The sequence below is a fragment of the Diabrotica undecimpunctata genome, chromosome 1, assembly GCF_040954645.1.
Source record: "Diabrotica undecimpunctata isolate CICGRU chromosome 1, icDiaUnde3, whole genome shotgun sequence".
Lineage (NCBI taxonomy): Eukaryota > Metazoa > Arthropoda > Insecta > Coleoptera > Chrysomelidae > Diabrotica > Diabrotica undecimpunctata.
This window is the reverse complement of record NC_092803.1, coordinates 1581156-1598446: the sequence shown is the minus strand read 5'-3', so window position 1 is coordinate 1598446 and position 17291 is coordinate 1581156. Positions and strand designations below refer to the sequence as shown.

Below are 17291 nucleotides of genomic sequence, written 5' to 3'. Positions count from 1 at the left end.
AGGTAAGATCAAGAACAAAAGTTGAGGATATCACAACAAAAATTGCCAAACTCAAATGGAGCTTCGTTGGTCACACTGCTAGACAAAAACACCAACGTTGGAACGCCACAATACAACATTGGAGACCTTACAACGGTAGATGACCAAGAGGAAGACCACAGATAAGATGAATAAACGGCATAAAAAGAATAGCCGGAACAAATTTCAAGTATGTTGATCAGGATAGAAATTCATGGAAGGAGTTGGGGGAGGCATATGTCCAAAAATATACGAGAGAAGGCTAAGAAGAAGTGACCACTGGTGGACATTTGGTCTTACAATGTAAAATTATAACCGCGTGACCACCAGTGGGGACTAAAAAAAAGTGTGGTTTAAAATATAATAATAAGCATTTAAAATGCAGGTTTCTAGAAAAAAAAAGGCAGTTTAAATATTTTGTCCCAGGGAGCGAATAACCAATAACAGCGTGGCGCTGTAATAATGTGTTAATTGTTGCTTTCCCAGAGAGAATTGCAAATTATATTATTTTTCTTTGTTAATTATTCTTAACTAATTACCCAGGCCCAGAAATAGAGCTGACCAAAGGGGACCCGTGTCCTGGAAAACAGATTTCATGGGGCGGAAAAATTTGAAAAGATTATAATAAAATAAGAAAAATTAAAATCTTTCAAAATATTAATAGCACGATCAATATTAAATCAATTTATTTGATTTTGTTGCACAATTTATCAAGTTTATTACACTGACGCTATACACCAAATATTATCTTCATTATGAGAATACTTTTCACACTTCTATGGTTTTTTCCCAGGGTGCACTCTCAAATGTTTTTTCAAGTTACTTAAATCGCTAAACTGTTTAAAACATATGTCGCACTTGTAAGGTTTTTCCCCAGTATGCACTCTCAAATGTTTTTTAAAATTACTTGCTTCACTAAACTGCTTTAAACAAATTTCACAGCTGTAGGGTTTAAGTCCAATGTGTGTTCCTGAATGTTGTTTCAGAGTCCATGCTGCACCAAACTGCTTAAAACAAATTTTACACTTGTAAGGTTTTTCTCCAGTGTGCACTCTCAAATGATTTTTCAAGTTATTTTGCTGAGGAAACTGGGTAAAACAAATCTCACACTTGTAAGGTTTTTCTCCAGTATGCATTCTTAAATGTGTTTTTAAATAATCAGCTCTAAACTGTTTTAAACAAATTTCACAGCTGTAAGGTTTTTCTCCACTGTGCATTCTTAAATGTGTTTTTAAATAATAAGCTGTACTACACTGTTTAAAACATATCTCACACTTGTAACGTTTTTTTCCAGTGTGCACTCTCAAATGTCTTTTCAAATGAGTTGCTCCAATACATTGCTTAAAACAAATTTCGCACTTGTAAGGTCTTTTACAAGTGCGCACAACTTTCACATTTTGATTTAATGTTTTTTCTTCAGCATGTGGACTCTTATAGTGTCCTTCGTAAGATGAATGTTCAATAAATGTTTCTATAATTTCCATTTTATTTTCGTTTTGAAGATAACCTAAAATACAAACTAACTATAATATAAATATTTAAGAATAACGAAAAATTAATGCAAAAATAAAGAAATGCCATAGTTAAATTAAAGCATACTAAAATTTGAGGCAGAAGAAGTTCTTTATTATAGTAAATAATATAAATGTTTTAGAAGCCTGTGTTTCTGTAGTGGAGTCAATTTGTTTTTTAGGTATAGCAAAGAATTTACATATCTTGGATCGCTAATAAACGCAACAAACACGACAAGCGACGAAATAAAAAAAACGCATAACAATAGCAAACAGAACTGTTCACGGTCTCCGGAAACATTTAAAAAATAAAAATATAAAACGTGCAGTAAAGCCTAATATATACAAGACCTTAACCCTTAATAAGACATGGGATATAAGGAGAATTAATTTGTTTGTTTATATACTTTTGGTATCTAAAGGAGGTAAATAAAACATATTTTTGTTGAAATATAAAATAATTTGAAAAAGTAATAAAAAAATAGTGGTGGGAACTATTTTCCCGTTGTTCTTTAAAAAAATTTTGTAGGTGGGAAATTAATTACCCTTATACAGTTTGTGAAACAATTTATTAATTCAAAAATACAAAAATGCATATATGGGTGACAAAACTAATTTAGGTCTCAACTACAGCAGTGTGGAATGATTTAAAACATTGTTTTGGGCATAAAGCTACTTGACAATAACTACATATAATGTTCGTTCGTTTTTCTTCTTTTTTTGTTGAGCAAAATCTGCATCTTGTATAATTTTTTTGAACATCTGGTAAATGTGGTCCTACATTTCTCAGCCGAATTTCGTCTGGAACACCAAAGTTGCCCGTTTTTTTATTTTTAAATATCACAGGTCGAGATGCCTTAACTGTAAAGTCACCTATGAGAGCTCTTCCAAGGCGAAGCCTAAAATCCTTGTAAGAAGTATTTTTTTGATCATGAATTCTTGTGTACATAATATATGCATTAATTACACTTGCATCTAAAAGAAAGAAGAACAATCTCATCCACGATTTTCTAGACTTCCTGCTTATGGGATATGATGCCCTAAAGTGGTCAAAGTGATCAACTCCTCCCATGTTTAGTGTATAATCTGCAATAACTTTTGGGCACATTATATCTTTCTTTGTGCCATCTCTTTGTGTACGTTTTATCATGGTTACTTCATGTGGTTGATTAGCAGTTGTAATAACCGTGACTTCTTTGGTATCCAACCACTTTATTGCTGTTATAGGGCCACTGCTCAAACAATAGAATTCATTCTTTCGAAGTTTTTCATTTTTGGTTTGCTTTTTCCTCATGAAATCGGGCAAACCTTTGCGATTAGGTCTAACTGTACCTATAGCATACAGCTGTTTAGCATATAAATCTTCCAACAGTTTGCAACTCGTAAAAAAGTTATCAAAAACAACCAAAGATTTGTGTGGTATATCTTGGCATAATTCAGTTACAACCTTGTATCCCAAGCCATCATTTTCAATGCCTTCAGTTTTTCCAGTATAGATAATAAACTGGTACAGATACCCAGTAATAGCATCACACTTTGCCCAAATTTTATAACCACGCTTAATCGGCTTCTTGGGCATATACTGTTTGATAGAACTACGTCCTTTAAGGTTCACCATACATTCATCAATAGAAAATCGACTTCCAGGTTTGGCTTGTTCTTTGAAAACTTCATTTAGTCTATCTATAAATGGTCTTATCTTATACAGTATATCAAAGTTAGGTGAACCTCTCTCTGCAGCTGCTGAATTGTCATTTAGATGGATATTTTCTATTAATTTTTTGAACCTGGTTATTGTAAAAGCTTTGGAGATAACAGGATTATTATAAAAAGGATCACTTGACCAATATAAATCTTTGTCTGGTACAGGGTGCAGTCCCATTAAAATAAAAACACCTAGCAATGCCCTTATTTCTTCTTGGCTAGTGTTTTTGTAATTTTTGCTGTCTTTTTGTACAGCATATAAATTCGTTTGAGCAACAATTTGTTCTATTAGATCACAAGGGAAGAAATTCTCAAAATAAAATATTGGTTGACTTTTATGGGTGAATTGAACATTTGACTGTAACACAGGCTCAAATTTTGGTATTTCTGGAACATCTGTTTCAGAGGTCCATTGTCCAGTAAAATTAGTTAGCGTAACCACTGGACTCTGTTCTACCAAAACACTTTGATTTTCTTGTGGGTCATTCTCAGATGTTCTTTCAGTTATGGAATTTACATCAACGGTTGTAGAAGGTACAATTTCATCAGATTCACCAAGCAATTGCCTAATTCTGCTATCAATATCATCTCCATCGGACTTACCGCAAACAGAAGTAGATAGGGATGGTATAAAAATGTCATCATCATCATCAGTGTCGAGATCAACATCAGACCAATCTTCTTCTAAGGCAGCAAGGAGTTCACGTTCTGATAATCCCCTTCTTGAATTCATAATCCTAAAATATAACAGAAATTTTAATGTTTCTGGTGCACGACTTTTGCGTTTTTTTTTATGGAATTGGATAAGGGGAATAATTTTCCCTCCAACTTCAAAGACAAAAATAACTATCTTTTCATAAATTTGTATAACAAATTACAATGTATTTAGCTTGACCAAACAATATATATATATATATATATATATCAATAATACAATAACTTTGTACTTACCAGAATTTTTGGAGCCGATTCACCAAATAATTTGCAAAATTGTAACAAAAATCAACTTTTAGCGGCAAGAAATATCATAACCTATGAAAATCTAGTTGTCGATTGTCAACTAAAAATCAGATCCATGGAATAACTGTCAGAATAGTTGGTGTATTTATCCATGAAATGAATACGTAATATCACAAAATTCAACATTCTGTGTATTGACAGCGACAATCGAAATTTGGCGGCAAAGTAAAGTGGGAAATATGTTCCCGTTATCTTATTAAGGGTTAATAAGAACGGTTTTGATATATATGGGCTGAAACGTGGACCTTATCTAAAAATGATAAAAGACTTCTTGGTATTTTTGAGAGAAAAATTCTTAGAAAGATTTTTGGTGCCGTAAATGAAAATGGGCTATGGCGTCGAAGATACAACTTTGAACTATAACAGTTATACACCGATCCAAATATTGTGAAATTCGTTAAAGTGCAGAGATGGATTGAGTGCACCAATGAGATGGATTGATGATGTGGAAGAAGACCTACAGATTCTAAGGGTCAGAAGATGGAGGGAAGATGACAGGAATCGACGGGAGTGGCGACTTCTTTGTGAGCGGGTCAAGATCCACTCATGATGATGATGTACTGAATTTTACGCAGGAAATTCAAAAAGTATGTTCCTGAATTTTATTCGGCAAATTAAAATGTTTCGAATTTTAAATGGAAAATAAATATAGTTGTAAAATAACAAATAAAAACTTATTGTATGCCGAAAAAAAAAAATTTTCTCTCTCCGAAAATGTTATACACTTATATATACCATAAATGTATAAAAACAAAACAGATATTCTTAAAAATTTATTTATTTCTGTAATTTATAAAATTTGAGGAACCACAAATATACACATGGTATGTAGATCTAAGTCATCACTGCCGTTGTGGTCTTCACCTGTATCCCTGTACAGGCATCTGTGTTTTGCTCTACGAAACTAGGTTCCATCTTCAACTTAACCATCTATTCACTGTGACCTACAAACACTGTGATTACCCACGAACAAGCAACAAAAATAAGCAAGCTCTACCTGCAGAGACTTGTATACCCATATGGACATTCGGGCATACAATTGAGGTCATTGAGGTGGGAAGGATTGGTCCGAGTAAATTAGGGAGCACTACATCGAGCCCCAATGCTCCTCAGGCTTTCATCCACCTCCACCCCATACCACGCTCAAGTGCTTGGGAGGCCATGTTCATCAAATTGATTTCCATTTGAGGATCCCAGGTACAAAAACCCTCATATGAAATATTTACTGAATAATGCAGAGGAACATGAGGCACTTTAGTCTTGGTATGTTACTCCTATAGTGTGTGTGTGTGTGTGAGTGTGCAAAATCTGATAAATTCTAAAATGTATTTTAGAGGCAATAAAGAATTTATACTATTTTTCATAAAACATTTGCCCAACTTAATGCCGAAAACAATTTTCAAGAAATTGATAACGAATGTAAAATCTGTGAAAATTCAAATTATAGTAATATTTATAAAGAAAATCTATCAATTACATTATTTTTTATTTTCTTTAATTTGGCTATTACAATGCTAAAACATTTGTTTGAATTAAACATATTTTTTCTCTTAATTGTTGAGAGAAATTGCAAATTATATTATTTAACTTTGTTAATTATTCTTAACTAGTTACTCAGCCTCGGAACTACGGCTGAGCAGAGTGGACTCGTGCAAATTAAATTTTTCAAAATAATAATAGCACCATCAACATTGTATAGTTTTTTTGTTGTACAATTTATCAGATTTGCATACTTCTATGGTTTTTCCCCAATGTGCATCCTCGAATGTCTTTTCAAATTACTTGCTTCGCTAAACTGCTTAAAACAAATGTCACACTTGTAAGGTTTCTCTCCAGTGTGCGATCTCAAATGTTTTTTCAAATGACTTCCTGAAGCAAATTGCTTAAAACAAATTTCACAGTTGTGTGGCTTTTCTCCAGTGTGCAATCTCACATGATTTTTCAAATTACTTGCTACGCTAAACTGTTTTAAACAAATTTCACAGCTGTAAGGTTTTTCTCCAGTGTGCACCCTTAAATGATCTTTCAAAATATTCATTCGAGAAAACTGCTTAAAACAAATTTCACACTTGTAAGGTTTTTCTCCAGTGTGCAATCTCAAATGTTTTTTCAAATTACTTGCTTCTCTAAACTGCTTAAAACAAATTCCACAATTGTAAGATCTTTCTTCAGTGTGCACTTTCAAATGTTTAATCAAGTTACTTTTCTGAGAAAACTGCTTAAAACAAATCTCACACTTGTAGGGTTTTTCTCCAGTGTGCACTCTCAAATGTATTTTCAAATTGCTTGCTCCAATACATTGCATAAAACAAATTTCACACTTGTGTGACTTTTCTCCGGTGTGCACTCTCACATGGTTTTTCAAATTACTTGCTACGCTAAACTGTTTTAAACAAATTTCACAGCTGTAAGGTTTTTCTCCAGTGTGCGTTCTTACATGTAAATTTAAATGATATTTCCTAGCAAATTGTTTAAAACAGATTTCACACTTGTAAGGTCTTTGTCTAATCGCAACTTTTACATTTTGATTTAATGTTTTTTCTTCAGCATGTGGGCTCATATTGTTTCCTTCATCAGATGAATGTTCAATAAGTGTCTCCATAATTTCCATTTTGTTTTCGCTTTGGAGAAAACCTAAAATACAAACTAGCTATAATATAAATATTTGAGAATGAGTGATTAAATGAAAAAACAAAGAAATGCAATAATTAAATTAAACAAAAAAATTTGAGACAAAAGAAGTGTAGTAAATATTATAAATATGTTTTAAAAGCCGGTGTTTCTATAATGGAGTCAATTTATGCTTTTTATAGCAACAACTTTTGGACATCCATTAATTAGTCCCGATTTGTCCTCTAATTATACGAACAAGTTGAATTTCGCTGATTATTTCACTCATCTTAAAATTTTCACATAATCTGACCAATCACAAACCAAAGACAGCTTGTGTTATCGCGAAAACACCAACTGTCTTTCAATTCTGATTGGTCTATCAGCTTCGTGTTTTCAACGACGTAACCATGGATACCGATCGCAAAGCAAAGTTTGACGTTTGCCAAAAAAATTATTGTAGCTGTATACGTCAAAATGAGTCGTTTCGGTGGTACTTCAAACGAAGTTATAAACCAAAACATTGAAGAAAATATACCGAGTAACACAAGAAAATCTAAATCTTATATATGGAGACAAATTATGATGTTCTGTGTGGATCGCAACTACAAATTAGATGCAGAAAATAACAACGAAAGACTAGCATTCATTCTAAAAGACTGGGCCTTCAACATGCGAAAAATTGATGGTAGTGATTACAAGGAAAATTAAAAATTAATTAATTAGTGATTAAAAAAAAATTCAATTGTCATACTATTCGAAATCTTTACAATTGCACCGTTTATAATAATTATAGTCGAGAATAATGTATTTTTTTCGTGTACAAATTATTTATTGTTATAGGTAAAAAATAATTATAACAAATTATTTATAGTTATAATAAATATTTCATGATTATGACTAATTTTGAATTATTCAAAAAATGGGTAAATTTGGGTTACCTAGATCAAATGTATTATTAAATTCCTTCCTCTCATTCTACTGAATTTTTGACCTATCACTTTGTTCATGAAATAGTCTAATAAAATACCACTCGTGATTTAATTTAGCTTATAAGTCTGTCTTTAAGAGCAACTCAGTTTCGTTTAGAAGTAAATCGACAGACTTATCGCGAAAATTGAATCACTAGTGGTATTACTATTGATAATGTTATCCAAGGACATACAAACCAAAACCTCTCTGAGTTAGGTAACATGTCAACACATAATCAAGTTGACACAGGGATTTCCAAAATTGAAAGACTTCTAGCAATTTCAATAACTAGATATAATCCATATACTCCAACAATGCTTCCACAAATAATCATAACAAAAATCCAAACGAAACGTAAACTAATCAAAGACTATAAAAGATTGCGAGATCCTCTTTTCAAAATAGAATATAATCGCTTCTCGGCGTCAATAAGCTCGGAAGTTAACAAAAACAGTGGATGCAAGTTACGACCAACCTAGACTACCGAGAGGAGAAAAAATTCTGGGACCAATTCAAAATCCTAACTAAACAAAAAAGTCAACCACGCTCACATCTCAAAGTCAACGATACCATTATAAACAATCCGCAAGATAAGGCCGATATTTTCAAAAATACACTCCAGGTCACACTCATCATCTCTTAGATCCCCAACTTTAACGAAAGATAGAGAAGGATAGCCGAACGGAGAGTGGAAGATATATTCTACTACCCTCAGGCTCACATTGGGCCCCATCCTGATCCGATTGCAGCCCCTGTGACAAACGACACTGTCAGGCAGATGTGCAACTTAGGTAAAAACACATCTCCTGGTCCAGATGGCATCTACAGAAGATGCCTCAAAAAGTTCCGGAGAATATTATCCCGCTGCTTACTAACATAATCTCATTGAAGGTGGGCAGTACCGTCATAATTCCCAAACTCGGAAAATCCCCAACCAAGCCCGAATCATATAGACCTATTTCTCTACTAAGCACTCTAGGTAAAGTCTACAAGAGGATCCTTAAGGAGAGACTCGTAGAATTCCTAGACGCTCACTTCGCCATTCTAAACTATCAATTCGGATTCAGGACTGAGCGTTCCACTCAAAACGCATTGATTGAAGCAGCAGCCTTCATATCACAATCACTTAACGAAAACAGATACGTCTTAGTCGTCCAGAAAGCATTCGATCAGGTCTGGCATACAGGTCTGATTGAAAAACTCCACCTTGCTGGACTGCCTACAAATTTCGTTAAAATAATACATCTCTCTAATCGGACAATCCGGATCAAAGTTGCCAATCATTTTTTTTTACTCAAACTAAATAAATTTTGATTTGGTGTAAGTCGTCTTACAAGCCCCTCTGTTTAAGAAGTTGTATACCAAGGACATTTTTCGGTGCTGCTTCGAGGTGACGGAGAACACAAACCCTACCCTTTGAGAGTTCTGGAAGGATAACTTTAACATAGTAATATGCCTAAGAATTATTGAGCAGGCCTGGCTAGGTGTTACAACAAGGACCTTAACCTCTGCATGGAAGAAGCTGTGGCCTGAGGCTGTAGATGAAAGGGCCTGTGAAGGACTGGAACCTGAAGTGTCAGTGGTAGATGAGATTGTTTCTCAGTTAGACCAACTACATTCGCAGTAGCATACGGTGGTTCAACGAAAAATTAGTGTTCAAATTTAAGTTAGGTGAAGTCCTCCTTCTAGTTTGAAGACATCAAGACACAAGGAAATATGTACTTTAGGAAATATGCACCAATAAACGTCTGGCCATCAACAATTATACTTTATTCCTTCTTACATACAGAACAATACAAAACTTGACTGACAGTAGTTAATTACCTATTTATAACATTACTCATTGCACTGTCAACAATATCACTTCATATAGAACAACATCCACTTTTTATGTTGGATATTCTAACACTCTCCCTCAACATGAAAAGTAGATAAGCTAAATAATAGACCTTAACAAAATAAACATTATTTTAAATTCAAATTCTGACAGATTAACTGCAATTTCTTTGAATTTAACGACTTGGTCAACATATCAGCCACCATTTCATTCGTCGACATATATTTTAATTGAATATCATTGTTAGCTACTTTTTCACGAATAAAATGATACTTTACATGAATATGTTTCGTTCTCTTATGGTATACTTGATTTTCCGATAACTTTATGGCACTTTGATTATCATTAAATATAACCATCGGAAAACCTTCAAACAAAAACTTACAATTCACATTGTTTTCAAATATTTCTTTACATAAATATGTTAAGTATAACGATTCTTTTGCTGCCTCAGTTATGCCAATATATTCAGCTTCAGTTGAACTTAAAGCCAAAGTTCTTTGCTTTTGACATTCCCATGAGATAGGACCACCAGCCAACGAAAAAATAAATCCATAAAATGACTTTCTATCTGAACTGTTATTGGCCCAATCTGAGTCAACAAAGCCACTTAAACTAACATTTGACTTTCTGTAATTAATTCCTACAGTTCTTGTACCTTTTAGGTATCTCAAAACACGTTTGGCTGCTAACCAATGTTCTTTCGTATGAATCTTATTAAACTGGCTAAGATAAGTGACAGAGAAAGCTATGTCAGGCCTTGAACAAACCGCTAAATACATTATCGAACCAATCAATTCTTGATAAGGACATTCATACAAAGTTCCTTCATTAGAAAGCTTAACATTCGGTTCTAAAGGAGTATTTACAATGCTACAATTAGTCATTTCAAATCGTTCAAGTATTTTATCAATATACTGTTCTTGACTTAATTTCAATTCAAACTCTGACCCACTTCTCTCTATCTTCATACCCAAACAATGTGTAATTGGACCCAAATCCTTAATATGAAAGTTTTTATCTAATCCGTTTTTCAAAACTTTAACCTCATCATGATTATTGTAAAAAACAAAAAAATCATCTACATAGAGTGCTACAATAAGGATTGAATTCTCACTATTTTTAACAAAAATACATGGTTCAATTTCACATTGTTTAAAATTCAACTTTAACAAAATTTGGTATGCCTTTTTATACCATAGTCTCGAAGACTGTTTGAGACCATATATAGCTCTCCTGAGCAGACAGACTTTATTTTCCAAGTCTGGTTCATCAAAACCTTCAGGTTGAGCCATATATATGGTTTCATCAATCTCACCATTCAGGAATGCAGTCTCCACATCTAAATGAACTGTATTTAGATTTAATTCAACAGCCATCGCTAACAAAAGCCTAAAATTACTATAACGAATGACTGGAGAATACGTTTCTGAATAGTCAACCCCATATTTCTGTGTAAAACCCTTTGCCACCAATCTTGCCCTGTACCTTACTATTTCACCCTTTTCGTTTTTCTTTATTTTAAACACCCATTTATTCTGAACAATATTTGTATTTGCAGGTTTATCAACCAATTCCCAAGTATTATTCTTTCTGAGAGCTGTCAATTCATTCTGAATGGCTAATTTCCATTCATGGCTGTGACTACTTGACAGTGCCTCAGAAAGACTTGTGGGCTCAAATTCATTTGACATAGTAAACATGGCAAGATCAGGTACATTTTCCAGATTTTTATCTAACAAAAAATCATTAAAAATTAGTTTTGAAGAGGAGCCAGAATTGGAAGACGTTGTCTTTACAAAAGATATAAGTAGATCCTGGGAATATGGGAGAAACTTGCAGAGTTTGTGGATAAAAATCACCCTGAAAAAGTTACAACTGGTCGTGCATCGGTGTTGTTCAACGAAACTTGCATAACACATTTCCGCAATATTTTGAAAGGAAGAAGAAGAGTGAAGAAACAAATCTCATTGGACAGTTTTTTAAATGACCTACAGATGAAAATGAGGAAAGTGTGACGAAAAAAACGAGTTATATGTTTTTACAGAATATTTATGTATTTTTAGTTACTTATAAATAAATGTTTCTTCTTTTAAATTAATTTTTATTTAAAAACACTTAAGGTAAAGTGCCCAAATGCCGTCCCCCTAAGCAAAATCTTAAATTCTGAAATTTGATTTAGAGTTAAAATAATGGAAAAAACTGATTTAAGTAACTTAACTCTATGTCTAAGAGTTTTGCTAGTACGATTCTACTAAATAAAATTTCCTGAAGTAAAAATAAATAAATAACAAAATAAAGCAAATTTCGGTTCTTTAAAAATGATATCCCAATTCCGTCCCCCACCCAGTCCGTCCCGGGACGGATTTGGGAACCTCAAAGGGGACGGATTTAAGACTTGTTTACACGAGTAGAGTTGTGAGGAGAGTAGAGTAGCGAGTAGAGTCGACTCTACTCGCTACTCTACCAAAAATGGCTTGATACCGTTCACACGAGGAGAGTTACAAGTATAGTACTTATGCTAGTATACTGTGGAGTAGGTGTTTGTTTAGTATAAAATGAATTCAAGAAAAAGAAACTTGATTCAAAATTGTTTAGCTACTGTTGCAAATGCATTTGTAACTGAGGTCGCTTTGTAACAAAGAAAAGAGTGGATGAGAGAGTGGCTTAAAAGAAGGAATACACACGGGGCCTCAGCTCTTTTATCTTGATAAGAATACATTTTTTATTTCTTATTGTATTTTTTATTAACAAGTAATAAAAACCTGTAACTTGCCCGTGAGCCTTCAGTTTTCTTGTTTCTTTTTGCACCTTTCATGATTGCTTCCATAGGAGTGAACCATTTCACGTTCGGAACGTATACATCGGCTGAACCTGAACCCCATTTTTTTGATTTTTGTATTTTTAAACACTCTTGATTATAAGTGCACCTTATATTCTTAATTTTTTGCTTGAGCTCGTTTACTCCAAACCCCCTTTTGCCATTCTTTCGACGATTTCATCCTCCGCAACTTGCCTCATACTTTTATTTCTGTAGTGTACACTACCTAAATTCCATAAACACTGGTATTCGCCATACATCTCTACAAGTTTTAAAGTGAAATGAAGTTCATCTTCGGTGAACTTCATTTTCACTATTTACACAAAACACAACTCCACACGGACTGACAGCGTCCCTATGCACTCTCCTACCTACTCTACTCTACCAGAATTGACAGCGTTCCATGGGTAGAGTGCGCAGGCGAGTGGATATTTTGGCGGTGGTGGTGGTAGTAGAGTAGAGTTACTTTGTCACATGTTGCTAGTCACTTTACTCTACCACATACTATGCACTCTACTGCGCTGAGCGTTTTTACGGGTAGAGTTACTCTACTCTACCAAGTACTTGCATCATTACTCTACCCGTGTAAACGGGTCTTTAGGAATTCTGTTATATAAAACATGGCCGCTGTTCATGACGAAACGACTACAACTATACGGCTGTGACAAATGAAATATAATACTCAAAGAGCATTATATTATTATCACTCGATAAATCAGTTTAAACTTACCTTTAGACGTCAATATAAGTATTTAAAGTAGATTACAAATTGTAGCAAGCTATCACATAAACTATTTATGAAAAATTTAAGGTTAAGTGAACAGAACAAAGAATCCTACGTCACTGCCACTAGTACACTGGATCGTTTTGAAGAGTTTCCTTACTCTCTCGCAAGGTTGCAGTACTGTCCGTAGAAGTTACAGTGGGGGACGAAATTTTGGGCACTTTACCGTATCACAAACAACTAACATGTTTTTTAGGGACTGGAACGGATTAATGACATTTCAGTTAACTTCAATAATGGGGAGAATTGCTTTGACATACGCGCAAGATTACGAAACGAATTACACTCGCACGTCGAGGTACCACTGTATTTATATAGCAAAATGTATTTATAATTAAGTCCACACCAACATTTTTAAAAAACCGAGCACGACGGATATAGTGCACTCTGCTTTAACATTTTTCTCCAGTGTGAATTTGCATATGTCTGTCAAAAGTAGGTTTATAACTAAACTGCTTAAAACAAATTTCACACTTGTAAGGCGTTTCCCCAGTGTGCACTCTTAAATGTGTTTTCAAATGACTTGATTGACTAAACTGCTTAAAACAAATTTCACACTTGTAAGGCGTTTCTCCAGTATGTAAAGCGTGTTCACCAGTGTGCACACGCAAATGGACTTTCAAATGAATTTTCTGAGAAAACTGCTTAAAACAAATATCACACTTGTAAGGTTTTTCCTCAGTGTGCACTCTCAAATGTGCTTTCAAAGAACCTGCTTGGGTAAACTGCTTAAAACACATATCACACTTATAAGGTTTTTCTCCAGTGTGAACACGCAAATGGATTTTCCAATGACTTTGCTGAGAAAACTGCTTAAAACAAATTTCGCAATTATAAGGTTTTTCTCCAGTGTGTGTTCTCCTATGTATTTTCAATTGACCTGCTTCAAAAAACTGCTTAAAACAAATATCACACTTGTAAGGTTTCTCTCGTTTTTCTCCAGTGTGTAATCTTAAATGTCTTGTCAAATTACGGGTTGTAGTAAATTGCCTAAAACAAATTTCGCACTTAAAAGGCTTTTCTCCAGCGTGCACAATCAAATGACTTTTTAATTCATATGCTTGAATAAACTGCTTAAAACAAATTTCACACTTGTGAGGTTTCTCCCCAGTATGCAATCTCAAATGCCTTCTGAAATTTCTCGAATTACTGAACTGCCTAACACAAATTTCACACTTGTAAGGTTTTTCTCCAGTATGTGTTCTTTTATGTTGTTTCAAAGTAAATGCCTCAGAAAAGAGTTTAAAGCAAATTTCACACTTATAGGGTTTTACTCCAGTGTGAACTATCATGTGTCTGATTAAAGAATTTCTATGGGCAAGTTGCTTACAACAAATTTGACATTTTAATGTTTTTCCTTCAAACTGTTGGTTCATATTCTGTTCTTTATTCTTTCCTTCATAAAAGCCTAAAACCAAAAATATTTTTTTTTTTATTTAAAGAAAGATTTTATTTAAAAGAACAGAAAATTTTAAAAATTCAGTTTCTATTGACTGAGGTTCGCTAAATCTGGCTCAATCTAAATTTGATCATTTTCAAAATATCGCTTGATTGACAATAAAACAGTAACTAAAGGATAAAAAACACATACTTTCAATGAACACAAATTAAACCCTATATGATCTAAGACAGAAACTTATAGATAAATTGTAATTAGGGAAGCAAACACTACATTGGGGCAAAGGCAAAGCAAACGATGATAATTACTGTAATGATGATTACATGCAATATTATTATTAAAAACTTAGTTTTCTCAGGTATTTTAATAAAAATAATAATTGGCAGGTTTTGGTATGCAAGTTTTGAGGAATATAATGAAATACATTTATAACTTTAATGGATTTATTATTTTTCCAATAAAATTATCGAAGTTTTAACTACTTTTCACAGCACTTTTTCATCTAAGAATTCCAAAATTCTTATCACTCTTTCATTAAGAACAAATATAATTTTTAAGAAAAAAATCAATCTCGGTATTCAAGAAGTGATTATGATTATGTTTATCAAAATTAGTTTTATATGTAAACTGCTTAAATCAAACTTCACACGTGTAAGGTTTTTTTTCAGTGTGCATTCTCATATGTGTTTTTAAAGTACCTGCTGTGGTAAACTGTTTACTACAAATTTTGCACTTGTAAGGCTTTTCTCCAGTATGTGTTTTCATTTGATCTTTCAGATGATGTGCTTTACTAAACTGTCTAAAACAAATTTCACACTTGAAAAATTTTTGTCCACTGTGTAATCTCTGATGAGCTCTCAAGTTTCCTGCTTGGGTAAACTGTTTAAAACAAACATCACAATTGAAAGGTTTTTCCCCAGTGTGCAACCTGATGTGATGTTTCAAACTACCTGCTTCAGTATACTGTTTAAAACAAATCTAACACTTACAAGGTTTTTCTCCAGTGTGCAGTCTTAAGTGGTTTCTCAAACAATTTCCTTGACTAAACTGCTTAAAACAAATTTCACATGTGTAAGGTTTTTCTCCAGTGTGCATCCTTAAATGTTTTTTCAAATGATCTGCTTCACTAAATTGCTTAAAACAAAATTCGCACTGGTAAGGTTTTTCTCCAGTGTGCACTCTTAAATGTTTTTCAAATTACCTGTTGTAGAAAACTTTTTAATGCAAAGTTTGCACTTGTAAGGATTTTCTCCAGTATGTGTTTTTATATGATCTTTCAGATGATGTGCTTCACTAAACTGCCAAAAACAAATATCACACTTGTAGGGTTTTCCTCCCGTGTGAACTTTTGTAAGGTCATCCAAGGAAGATTTTTGAGCAAACTACTTAAAACAAATGTCACACTTGTATGGTTTTTCTCCAGTGTGAATTCTCATGTGTTCATTTAAAGATTTTTTGTGGGTAAGTCTCCTAAAGCAAATTTCACATTTACTTAAATGTTTTTTTTTTCAACAGGACAGCCGATATGTTGTTCTTTATTACATGATGATACAAGTATTGTTTTCACAGTTTCTGATATGTTTTTCTTTTCAGGAAAGCCTAAAATAATAACTAGAATATGTCTCCTTTTTAATTTAAAGAAAAATTCAATGCAATAGAACATATAATTTTAAAAATTCAGTGTTCATTGACTGAAATTAACTAAATTTAGCACAATCTAAATATCATTCTATATTACTACACTAGTACCAAATATTTTCAACTTACATGTTTTTATCATTTATCTTACCTGAGTTATATCCATCTGACTCATTCTTCAAGCATTCCAGATCAAGAGAGGTGGATGGTTGACTCTTTATATAACTTAAGTCACCTTCAAACTCTTTCTTAATACCAGGTTTTACTGTCAGAGCTAATAAAAATACAGATACAGTATAACACATTCTTTAGTGAACTAATTTGTGTTAATTGTCTTACCTGAGTTAAATTCTGGTTCATTCTTCGAGTGCCCAAGATCTATTGATGTGGATAGCTGACTCTCTATATGTATTTGGTCATATTCAACAGACTCTTGCTTAATTTCAATGTTAAATTCCATAGCTAGCAAATAAACTCCGAAAACATATATTTTTTACTTTACTTTACTGGTTTATAATACAGTATAATATTACATATAATACAAATCTGTAAACACCACAACTATTCTTATTTTCTTATTATAAAGCAATCAATAATAGCATAATTAATAGGGCAAAAGACAAAAGTATAGAGTTAGGAGATAGTGCCGATGAAGTTAGCTACAATTGCTACAAATTATCCGTCAAATTTTTGTTTGCGGTATTGCCATGTCCTTAGTATGTATATGTTTTATGCCTCAAATATGCTTTGAAACAGTACGTTTTTATTATATTATTTTATGAAATCGGGTATTTTTTAAAATATTTTACATTTATATAAAACACGAACGAACGAATATTTATTTCTTTTAATATTAGTTGCAGTTAGTTATTAGAAAAAAAAAAATTATAATTGGCCTTTGGTAGATTAGAAAATAAACTTGGCAATACTGTCAAAACTTTAAAAACTCTTGTTGCCAGATGTTCAGCAGATTTCAA

At 33.1% G+C, this 17291-nt stretch overlaps 1 protein-coding gene across 4 annotated transcripts; it reads right to left on the bottom strand.

Moving 5' to 3' along the window:
* Positions 1–721: 721 nt before the first annotated feature.
* Positions 722–16959, bottom strand: LOC140443300 (uncharacterized). Of its 4 annotated transcripts, XM_072534507.1 has the most exons (4): positions 16654–16959; positions 16466–16588; positions 6691–6887; positions 1381–1525 (listed from the first exon to the last, which is right to left on the bottom strand). In XM_072534507.1, exons 1-4 carry the CDS (start codon positions 16772–16774, stop codon positions 1490–1492), a joined length of 477 nt encoding a protein of 158 aa, XP_072390608.1. In that variant the 5' UTR covers positions 16775–16959; the 3' UTR covers positions 1381–1489. The 4 variants fall into 4 exon arrangements, with proteins under 4 accessions (XP_072390600.1, XP_072390608.1, XP_072390592.1 ...); XM_072534499.1 differs by lacking the exon at positions 6691–6887 and having other exon boundaries at positions 722–1525; XM_072534491.1 differs by lacking the exon at positions 1381–1525 and having other exon boundaries at positions 4952–6887.
* Between the last annotated feature and the right edge of the window lie 332 nt (positions 16960–17291).